At 35.5% G+C, this 12254-nt stretch overlaps 1 protein-coding gene across 2 annotated transcripts; it reads left to right on the forward strand.

Annotated features, from left to right (window-relative positions):
- The first annotated feature begins 1862 nt into the window (after positions 1-1862).
- LOC104215037 (UV-B-induced protein At3g17800, chloroplastic) lies at positions 1863-6545 on the forward strand. Of its 2 annotated transcripts, XM_070156305.1 has the most exons (3): positions 2236-2368; positions 3570-3616; positions 5514-6545. In XM_070156305.1, the coding sequence occupies exons 2-3, from the start codon at positions 3612-3614 to the stop codon at positions 6313-6315; spliced, it is 807 nt and encodes a 268-aa protein (XP_070012406.1). In that variant the 5' UTR covers positions 2236-2368; positions 3570-3611; the 3' UTR covers positions 6316-6545. The 2 variants fall into 2 exon arrangements, with proteins under 2 accessions (XP_009763079.1, XP_070012406.1); XM_009764777.2 differs by lacking the exon at positions 3570-3616 and having other exon boundaries at positions 1863-2368.
- The last annotated feature ends 5709 nt before the right edge of the window (positions 6546-12254 follow it).

The raw sequence follows: 12254 nt of genomic DNA on the forward strand, positions 1-12254 counted from the left end.
CTTTGTCCTTTAATTGGACCGATATGATTCAGCTATTAATGATTAGATTCTACTTTATCTTGCATTTTAATTAGTTTATTTATCCTCATTTATATTTGATAAGTTCTAATTTATGACATTTTCATTGTGGGTTGTTTGATACAATGAATAAGCAAAATTAATTACGGGATAAAACTTTAATACCATTTTATTTTTTGTTTGGTTATTAATTTTGGGATAAATTATTTCAGAACTAAAAATAATATCGGGATAATTTGTATTTATTATAGGGGTGAAATAATAATTCCATGATAAGTTATCCCATGATAAAACAGTAAAATTGATAATTTAAAATTAATGAAACATACCAAACAAATTAATAAGAAATTATACCAGTATAACTAATCTCAGCATAACTTGTTTTCAAACGAAACGAACCCCTAAGAGTACTCCACGTATCTTTTCAGTTCTCTCTCAAATTAAGTTCTATAGAACTTATTTTCTTCCATTGCTACTAATATAATATAATAAACTAAATTACGACCTTAATTGTCACATAAAATTAGACTGATGAAATATTATTTTATTGTTTTCACAGATCAAGAATTCAAATTAATTAGGTTATTTCAAATTCGAAATTCGATGTGATACTTTGCCCAATAGAATAAAATAAATACAAGAAGCTTCAACTGATCGCAGTTGAGCATTGCAAAGAACGCTTAATGTTTATAATGTCTGATACGTATCTAGTCGTTTGCCTATTTGGCCATGAGAATTATCTCCTTTTTTTAATTTTAACTTGAAATTATTTGCAATTCAAAGTCAGTCTAACAACTTGGTTCATTATTTCAATTTCAAACTTAGAGAATTTGAATAGTAAAGAGATGACAATTTCAACTTTTATCCTTAAATATATATTTATTAACTAAACATAGATGCTAGGAGATAAGATGAGATACTGACTTATCTTGAACTCGGGTTTGGGCCATCTGCCCAACTATAGAGTTTCAGTTATAATTGTACATATTCCTTTGGTAGTAAAATTCTCTACTTAAAAAGAAAAAGGAGATGACATTTGAATAGTTGTGAGTGGGTTTGAATAGTCTTATCCAGTTAAATTTTTTTTTCTAGTAATTCAATTGTTAATGTAAACAAATCTAGCTGTAAGAAAAATGTTTAAAATAAAGTGAGATGAGGTGAAAAGGAAATTACATGCAGATTCAAAGGATACAAAAAATGGGATTTCGAAACCAAAATAATGCAAAATTCAACTCGAAAAACTAAAGTAATACGAAAAGAGAAGGAAGAACTAATATACATATAATGCATGCATGACATGTGTTATACCAGCATGACCAAACATCCGAATGTTTGGTCATGTTTGACTTGTATAATGCATGACAAGTATACAAATCAAATATGACCAAAAGTTCGTTAGCCTCAGACGTTTGGTTATGCTCGTATAGTGCATGCTTGGTCAAGCATGCGAGTCAAATCAAACATGCACTGTATATACATTTGTTTTTTTTTTTAAATATTATTTTTCGAAATAAATTTTGCGTTACTCTAGTTCCAAACCCATAAAAATGGAATGAATGCATAAAATAAGTAAAGATGTACCTCTTTTTTTCCCTCAAGTAAAAACATAGAATACCACGGATCTCGAGGAATCTGCATTATTATTACTTTTTTGGTTCAAATCTGAATTATTTTACTGTACATATATTCTCTCTAAAATATAGATAAATTTCCTATACACCAGTTTTTCTTCTGGAAGGACCCAATCACAAGAGAAGTAGGAGTATTTTTTGACCTTTTTGCAAGTTGGCCATAAATGAAGCCTGATTAGGATAAGTCACCGTCCTTATCCTTTGTCTCCACTTATCTACTCTTCATCCTTCTCCTCAATCCCCATTACCAAAATTATCAAACAAAATCTTATATAATAAACTCTCTCTGTTTCCTACTAAGTAGTAATTTGTCAAACAGGGTTTTAGCCAATAGCTTGTTGAATGGACTGTGGCCTCTCCTATTCCAAAATTTCTCTTCACCAATCCTTACTTTTTACGGTGAAGACTACTTTGTTATCATCATCAACCCGTTTTACTTTCAAGAATTCGCCCTTTACGAGTTCTTCTGTCGGTAGTAGGAGATCGTTGTTTGTAGTGGCCAGTGGTAATAGTAGTAGTAAGTGTGAATTTAGTGGTTTAAACGCACCACTAGTACCGACTACACCGACGGGGAGGTTGTTGAGCACTGTGCTTCTGAATGATCGCAACAACTTTCATGTCGTTGTTCAGAAACAGTTGGAGCAGTTAGCGTATGACCGAGATGAAGCTCTGGCTCGGATTAATCTCAGCTTCGGCTCTGATGAAGCTTTTCTCCATAGGTTCGTGCTACTTTATTTTTCTTTTTTCAATGTATCTCCTCTTTTGCGGTGCTTATCACTGTGCTTTTTCCTTTTATGATACTTTATGTAAGTACTTGGCTTTTGTTATCTTTGATTGTCCCCTGCTACAACAATAAAGCCCTAATTTTGGGTTGGCTGCTGCCTGCTATGTTGCTCGTTGCTCGGACTCTCCGACTATATAGGATGTGTGTGTGTCAGATCCTCCAAAAGTAGTGTATTTTTGGAGGACACAGGTGTAGCAGCATTTTGGAGAGTTCGCGCAACATAGGTTGGCAGTAGCAGTACGAATCCCTATACATATGGGGTTATTTGTATAATCTTTAGATAGTCGATAGGTGGTTGGGACCAGCAATTAAAGATCACACATATATCAGCTAACTCTGTCTATCAAGGCCGGATGAGATATCTATTTTTGCTTCGGTGACTGCTCAGCCACACCGTTGTGTGTTTCAGTTATCTCTATAGTTCTTATTTTCACTTTGATGTCCACCTTTTCTTGTAATTTTTTAGTTTAAAGGTTAAACGGCAAAGGCCCAGTGCAGCATTCAACTTTTCAAAGTTCTGTTGTAGACCAGTGTAAATCCACGGCCTCTCTTCTCTTGAAGATTGGAAATCTAGAGTTTAAATTGTACTTGTAGTGTAAGCCTGAAGTATAAGACTGAAATAGACTTGTTTACATGAATTTGGGTAGGTAGTACATTCAGTGATTTTGTTTCTTAGGTACATAAAATTTCTGAATCTCGCATATAAGTGTCAGTTTCTTGTTTTAGATACTGAATATAATGGTAGAGAGTAATAGGAATGATTATTTACCAAATCCTTGATTTTTTGGCTGTTACATGTTAAGAGGAGGATTCAACTGGATAGACTTGGACAACAGTTGTTGGAGGCTTGGATCAAAACTTAGTACGATCAAACACTCAACCAACCTCTAAATTAATGGAAGAGTTGGAAGATATATACATGCACTTAAATATTTACTTGAAGTTGAAAATACCAATTTAATCTCTCTCTCTCTCTGAATCCATAATTTAGCTCTACTTATAAAAGAAAATCCGTAATTCAGCTCTATCCGCCTTCCTCTTCCACATTTTGAAAGATTCTATCGACTATCTTCTCTTAAAAATGCTTAAGAAGGTTGAGCATGTTATCATCATTCTCTTTTTTCAATTATTGGCAGTTAAGATGAATTCCTTGTGCTGATGCCATCAGAAAGGACAGGATGAGGTGCAATAGAAACTTTCAATTACTATTTTGTGTCAAATGATAATAGCATATGAGTTTCTTGGTTTGGTTTGATTAAGATCTTTTTTTTTTTTCAATTGAAGAAAGATCACCATGTGTCAGTAAGTGCCTTTGAACTACATTACCTTTAGACTGCATTTTTAAGGCAAAGCAATATCATAAAGAGAAGCTTTTGCTTCAGTCGGTCATTATCCTCAACGTCATTGTTAGAGATTATTTTGCTTATAGATATGGACTAATTTGTAACTGCCGTTAGCAAAGTTGTAATTGATGATGCAATTTGCTAATTGATTTTTCATTCCCAGAAATATTTTCGTAGGAATGGAACTTTCAGAAACTTGGATAGAGGTACCCAATGATGACATGAGTTGATAAATGTGATGTCGGATGCTGATGTTAAGTCCATTTTTATTGCAATAACCTGTAGCTTCAGATAAACCTAAAAAATGGACATGTATCATTTTTTTTAATAAGTAAAGGCTTTTATTTAAAAAAGGTACCAAGATGGTACAGAAATCAAACTTTGAATCTACAACAGATCCCCCATCATGCTCCATGTTTTCCCCCAAGAATGCAAAAAAATCCAAATAATGATCCATCGTATCTAGTGTCTTACTAAAGCACCGGAAAAATAAGTTCTTAATACATTTGTTTTTAGCTCTAGCAATCTGCACCTCTTCCCTTCAAAGCATGCCTTGTTTCTTTCCAGCCATATAGTCCACAAAATACATATGGGAATACTGCATGGACATGTATCATACAGTAATACATTTGAATTTGACGTTTGAACTGTAGATGCTCTATGTATATCATCTTTCCTTACGAGAATCTTCAAGTAGATATCGGTGCAGCCTAAGACTTATAGTATATTCCAACATACATAACAGTTCCTTGTTTTCTGTATGCAGTAGATTTTGATATTGTTTTCTGTATGCACTAGATTTGCTTGCTGCTTACTGATTAAATAATTGCTCGTCGCTTGATATCACTTCTTGAGGCGTGTTCAAGCTTAGGTCTTGGCTGCAAGCTTATGTATGCGTTCATCTGATGGCATGACATGTTCTGGGAAAGCAATATACTAGAGCAATGCTAGGAGGGAGAGATGCAGCAATGCATTTAGATAGGGACAGGAAAGAAAAATCGAACAATTACCTTATCAAAAGGAAAAAAAATCAAAATTGAACAAACTCACTCTTCTGATGACATTTGGAAGCTTTTTTGACTAGTCAATGAAAAGTAAAGGAGGATAAAGTTCAACAAAGTCAGGGCATCTTTTAAAATGTCATGGAAAAGTATGACACATTTTTTATGACATTTTGTAAGCTTTCTTGACTAGTCATGAAAAGTAAAGGAGGATAAAGTTCAAAAATGTCTCAGGTTCAAATCGGAAGGCAAAAACACTAGGTGATTTCTTCCCATCTTTCTAAGTCTTGGTGGACAAAATTGTCTGTTACCTGTGTTGGTGGTAGGTAATAGGTACCTTGTGGAACTAGTCGAGATACGCGGAAACTTGCCCGGACACCACAGTTATCAACCAAAAAAATGCTTTAAAAAGTTAGGACTGCTTTTAAAATGTCATGGAAAAGTATGAGTTCTTGATTTTGCTCTTCATTCTATTTTACTTTTGCAACACTTATGTGAGGAATTCAACTATGAAATGGAACCACCTGCGGGAGCTGATATAGCCATTATTTAGGTGTCTAACTCATCATCCAAATGATTAAAATAGTAGGTAAATGCTGGTTGCTGCGCAATGATGGTAGGAGTAGTTGTTTGGACGATTCATCGTTATATTACCTGATACTTGTTCATCTAGATATAGACTATCTAGTCTCTTCTGTACTAGATTTACTGAAATTTGAATATGATGTTACGCCAGGAGAATAGCTGAAGTAAAAGAGCTGGAATGTCAAGCTTCCGTCGAAGACATTATGTACATTCTAATATCTTACAAGTTCTCTGGAATGAGAGTGCACTTGGTTCCCAAGCTTTCGAAATGCATGTACAATGACAGACTTGAGATATGGCCTTGTAGGGACTGGGAACTTGAGTCTATCCATAGCTGCGAAGTGCTGGAAATGGTTAGGGAACATCTTACCACTGTTCTAGGATGGAAAGAAAAGTCAAACGTGACCGACAATTGGGCCCCTACTAAAGTACGAAAGCTCCAGCTCTGTCGAGTATATGCTGCTTCTGTTTTATTTGGGTATTTTTTGAAGTCGGCTTCCTTGAGGCACCATTTAGAACAGAAAGTTGATCACATCAACCGGGACCTTGGTATTGCTGGTTCCAGCCAGCTCTTACTTTCAGAGTTGCGGTCCTTAGGATCAGAGACTGTTCCCTTTAGTCACATCAGTGGCACACGATCTACATCAGTGGGCCGAATACCACTTGTTCGGGAAAAAAAGCAAGAAAAACTGAAGTATTATGTGATGAGTTTTGATGCAGAAACATTGCAAATGTGTGCAAAACCAAAATCCAAGGAGGCCCTGAATCTGATTGAGAAGCATATTTATGCACTCTTTGGTGATGAGAAGACGGGTCTAATCGCTAGTGGTGAAGTAATTTCTACATCATTGGCAAGTTTGAAGAGAATTGTTTTGGAGGCTATTGCTTTCGGTTCTTTCCTTTGGGATGCAGAAGAGTACATTAGGACTGTGTATCAGCTCAAGGACAACTAACTAGATGCACAGTGGCTTGATATGTTCTCTATTTATGTTGTCATATATGTATATAGCATATAGAATGTTTCATGTATCTAATACCAAAGAAATGGTTCTCGGGTGTGCAATATCAGAGGATTTGCTTTGTTAATTTGAGTTGTATAGTGTCATCCATGGTATGTAAATAAATCATGAATAATGTAAAGCAGTTTCATGATTTGTATATTGATGTGTGGCCAAACCCTTTAGTTTTTGGCTGTATTAGCAATATGGTTTTTTAGGACTACGTCAAATATTTTTGAAGACAAGAATTCTGTGTCCAGTGGCTGCAGCTGTGATTCCCACTCGGACTGTTAAAAGGATGAATGTATGGAAGTTGAGATGGATCCTCGTCCACTGCAGAGGAATCTCCATCATATATGTTGTTCTTGCCGTCCATATTACTTGATTAAGGATGCAGGTTAGGTCGTAGGTCGTAGGAGGCTAGTCCGATAGCGTAGTGTTTTAGGATACTAGTGGCTCTCGTTGTATCCATATTACTCCATTGTATATGTAGTAGTGTCATTATTACTGTTTATTGCTATTGCTTTTTTTTTTTTTTTTTGGTTATTACGTTGCTGATGTTATCTTTCTTGCTTCCTCTGCTATTACTGCTCCATTGTCTCTTTTCATCTTCTTGAGCCGAGGGTGTATCAAAAACAGCCTCTCTACTCCTCTGGATTAGAGGTAAGGTCTGCGTACATTAAGGCTGTATTGTGGTCCGGTCCCGGGCCTAAATGGACTAAACGAGCCGGGTCAAACGGTCCTGGGTTCTGGCTGGCCGGGCCTAAGCGGTACCGGGCCAAACGGTCCCGGGCTTAACGGTCCTGGAGAGTGGAACCGGCCCACATGATCCCGGGCTAAATGGGCCCAAGTGTTCCGGGCTATTTTTTTTATTTTTTTTTATCTAAGGCAATTTCTTGTAAATTATATTATATAATTGTGACTTAAATCTTCTAATTCAAATTTAAACACAAAAAAATTGTAAAGAAATATTCAAGGGAATGCCTTATAATTTTTATTATAACGACATTAATAAAAAATGACAATATCTTTCTTAGTCGTTCTCCCCCCAATGGAATGAGCACAAAGTTCTAATACCACCATTAAAAGGGGAAAAAAACTAATGAAGATGTGCCAAAATACAAGTTACATATTAGTCAACGTATTATCTCTAACAAATTTCATAAATTCTTCAAGGTTCGGAGGAATTTTCGTTGGTGGTGGCGGAAAAGAAGCTTGTTCATCACCGCTTCCGGGCAAAGCAGCATCCTCCGCAAGTTCTGCTAGCATTTCTTCATAAGCTTCGTCTATCTCCGGTTGTGATTCAGTAAGTCCAAAATTTCTTCATTCCGAACGGATCCAATCTCTGAAAAGTACTGATTTTTCCGAGCTCTCCCTCATAGACGCTCTATGATCACCGATTTGAAGTCTCGCTTGATTGAAAGCGCTCTCCGATGCCACTGTTGAAGCTTGAATACTTAAAATATCTCGAGTCATCCTTGAAAGAACCGGATAGTGTTTTTCTTTGTCCTTCCACCATTCCAAAACATCAAAGGAGCCGTCGGGATTCTCTGATTCAAGTACCTGCGACAAATAAACTTGAAGCTCATTTAGTTGTGAACTATCACCAATATTATCACCTTGAGAACCCCTGAACTCCGTCCAAGAACTAAGTGCTTTTAGGCCCGCAGTTCTTTTAGATGATTGCGAACTAGACGAAGTAGGAGTTGAAACATTTGGTCTAGCATGATCTAAGGCAAATTGATAAGCATTATAAATTGTTTGAGCATTTATTTTAATTGAGGCTTTTGCATATGCAAGTGTAGCAAATTCTTCATCTGAAAGTGATAAAGCCTTATAAATATTTGTATACCAAAAGTGAGGACCTCCTAATTTCATGGTAGGATTTAACATGGTAACAACACCAAAAATAGGGGGGATATGGAAAAAATATTTTTTAAACTTATCTTTCGTAGAATTAATAGCAAATTGATAAATTACCCCACCTTCTGAAAATTGAGTAAACAAATCTGCAAGTGCTGTAATATAAACTAAACAGTTAGAAATAGTAGGATAATATTGCCTAGATTATTCATTTGTAGCAACATGAAATTGTTCTAAAAAGTCTACAAAAATTTAACATTAGTCCAATCCTGATTTGTAAGGTGCTCATCATCATCATCATCATCATCATCATCATCATCGTCATCGTCACCACCAACACGACCATTAAACATTGCTTTTATTGGGTTTCTATATTCATATGCAACAACTAAACTTTCATACATGTAATTCCATCTAATCAGACAAGGTTTAGGAACCTTTCTTTCTCTAAAGCCAAATTCATCACATTTTTTAAAATATTCTCTAAGTCTACTTCTACGGTTTGAATAAAAAAGCCAATTAAGAGCCATTTTAACCTTTTCAATTTCAACATTTAATATTTTCATACCATCACCGACGATTAAATGGTAAATATGACAAATACATCTAACAAGGAAAATATTACTAAATGCAGGATTTAGTGTAGTTGTAAGCAAGCCTATAACATTAGTGTTACTAGAAGCATTATCCATTGAAACTGACATTATTTTATCTCTAATGCAAAAATATCTACAAATATCTGCAACTGTGTTAGCAATAAACTTACTTGTGTGACGTGAATTAATTATTCTATAAGCAATAATGCGCTTTTGCATTTTCCATTCCTCATCAATCCAATGAGTGGTAACAGTAAGATAATCACAGTCATTACCACTTCTACCAATATCAGTAGTAATAACAACGCGACAATTTATATGAGTAAATAAATAGCGCAAATATTGTTCATATTCATGTTTATATTTATAAATATCGCTATTTACGGTTGCGCGAGGCCATCCTTTATAAGTAGGATTAAAAACTCTTATAAGATAATGCACAAAGTGAGGGTTAAAAGGAAAACTATAGGGTAAGCACATAACAGTAACCATTTTTGCCAATTCTTCACAATCTTTATTTGGATCGTAATATAAAATGTCACCGGTAACAGTGTTAATTCCCGGTTGAACTAGATTTGACCCGGTACTAGGGTTAACCTGAGTACCTACACTTGTCCCCTCTTGCGCAGCTTTCATTTGAAGAAATCTAGCTTTATCTAGGGGTGTGCATTCGAATCGGCTTATCGATAAATCGAATCGATTATTTGTTATCAGTTTATCGATTTATCAATTTCGATTTCGAAATTTTCCTTATCGAGTTATCGATTTCGATTTCGATTTTGTCCTCGATAAACCGATAAGATATACAAAAAAAAATTATTTTTTTAATTTTTTTAATTTTTTAACCCTTATTCTATAATACCCTTTCCTTTACCTTAAGTCCCTAACCCTATTATTTCATTTACCATATTTAAGGAATGATCATAGTTAAAGCTCAAGGGAATGAAGTTCAAATTAATGGAAAATAGAATTAGCCGCGATGATGTATTTTTTTTTATACCGTTGGAGTATTGGTGGCATACATTTAATCCCTTACTTTAGTTTCGTTGCATGTGCTTGTTGACACACTTTTTATGTTATAAACAATGTTCGTCTTATTTTACTTCTTTTTGTCCATATTAGTTAGGCGTGTTTATAGTGATATACTTTTCGTGGAATCCCGCAAATTTTCTTATTGGTGTAATCGATAACCGAATTGATAAGCCTCAAAAATCGATAAATTGAAATCGAAAAAATTGAAACCTTATTGAAACGATAACGATAAGCATATGTACAAATCGATAATCGATAAGTAATTATCGACAAGAGTCAAAATTGAATCGATAAATCAAATGCACACCCCTAGCTTTATCTTTAGGGTGTGTCTTTATGTCTCTAGTCAAAGTACCCGTACTGCTATAGTCTCTAGTAAATTTATGAGCCATCAAAGTCCCACAAGTTTTACAATTAGCCTTATTTTGATCTCTTAGTTGAATAAAAAAGTGCCAAACAAGAGATGTTTCGCACCGTCTAGAAGGTTGTCTATTAAAAGTAGAGGTTACTACAGGAGGATCAGGCGGGGCATCATTTGGATTATTTTCAGTTGGGTTAACAACATGACTAGTAGGTGTATCATCTAAATCCGATTGCGTTTCATCTAAATCATCATTTTCATCGATAGTTGGATTACCATAACGAGTATTCATGTATTCATCATTTAATTGTTGACCTGGTGCAATATCATGGTAAAATTGACGATCGGTAAATTGAAAATAAGGGTTATCACTATCAGGAATAATAGGTGGAGGAGGACGGGTAACACGTCTGGGTCGGGAAGCCGAGAGAGGAGTAGTAGCTTGGCCACTAGATTCACCAATTTTAGATTTTCCCTTACCACCAAACATTTTTTTCAAAGAAAAGGACATATTAATTATAATAATACAAACTAAAACAAACAAAACTATAATATTAAAACTTAAGAGCTGGAACGAGTTTACCGAATTGACGAACAACTTCTTGAAAATTGTATATCGTTGAAGACTTGAATACTTCGATTCACCAACTTCACAATTTTTCACAAATTCCAATAATAAAGTAAGCAATTATAGAAGAAAATTAGAGAGAGATTGATGATTTTGTGAGTAAAAATGAAAGAATGAGGGGATATTTATAGTTGAGAATAGAGAAAAAGTATAATTACAAAAAGTTTGGGGGGCAAATGACTATTTTTAAAAAGCCAAGCGGCTAAATTGGCAATCCAACGACTAGTTTTTAAACTTCCAACCCTTGGCCAATTTTAATTTTTTTTTTTTTTGAAAAATAGCCATTGGGCCCGGTTGAACCGACCCAGGCCCACCAGCCGGTCCCGGGCTCGCGGTCTCTCCATGCTGGACCGGCCCACAGTGGGCTCCTAGGACCGCTTGGGACCGCACCATACGGGCCAGCCCGTTTAGCCCAAAGCCCATGTGGGCTCGCGGTCCCGAGCTGGGCCCGGACCACAATGCCTTAGGGTATATATTACCCTCTCCAAATCTGACTCGTGGGATTCCACTTGGTTGTTGTATATATTGTTCTTGCAAATTGCAATTCATTTCTTCAATATTGAAGAGAGTTGACCCGCTCTTGCCGTTGGTTAACAACCAGCAGAAAATTTGTTAGATATTCTACTGAGATGCTGGAGGCACGAAGAGTTGACGACTGCTTTGCTTTACTCTTTCCACCTTTCCTACTTGGTTTTGGGGGATGGCATCTTTTAATTGAACTTTTCTCTTTAATTTTTTTACTTATTGAACCTTAGCTATGCTAACTTTGAACCTCGTGTGTAACTCGGTTGAATCAGCGTATCTCTGTGTTTTACTCGGTTGAAGCTGTGACAGAATAACTAGAGTTTTAGGCGGATTAAGTTGGGAACTGGTGACTTGGTTAATTATGTAAGTCTCTAATTCCAAATAAACATTCTGTTTCAATTGGCAGGCCCCTTCTTGCACAATAAGTAACTCTGGGTTAAGAATTAAGAAATGCAGCAGTAGGTGGTGGTACGAGTATTTTAAGCCTTGATACCTGATAAATGCTTATTTATTCACTTGGTCAATCTCTAAACAAAAACCTAAAATAAAGCTCTTTTCTGAATTGCCTTTTCAAATTGATTAAATTAGTTAGCATCTTCCATTTGGTATTTAGCTTTCCTTAACGACTTTGTGTTGCTAAAATGTGTGGACTACTACTATCTCTATCCTGTATACTTCCAATACTTAAACCGCATAAACTAATCGCACGAACTTATTAATTACCCAAACTATTTAAATCATCAATATGTTTATGTTTCCTGTTTTCTCATCCTTCTTTCTCCTGTTTCAATGGCACTTCTCTTCTTGAACACCGTATTCTCAACCTTAGGTTCGATAATCAGCCTCATCATTCGCTTATTTTTCTCTACATCCTATGCATTCGTGTTCA

Source organism: Nicotiana sylvestris, chromosome 9 (assembly GCF_000393655.2).
Source record: "Nicotiana sylvestris chromosome 9, ASM39365v2, whole genome shotgun sequence".
NCBI lineage: Eukaryota > Viridiplantae > Streptophyta > Magnoliopsida > Solanales > Solanaceae > Nicotiana > Nicotiana sylvestris.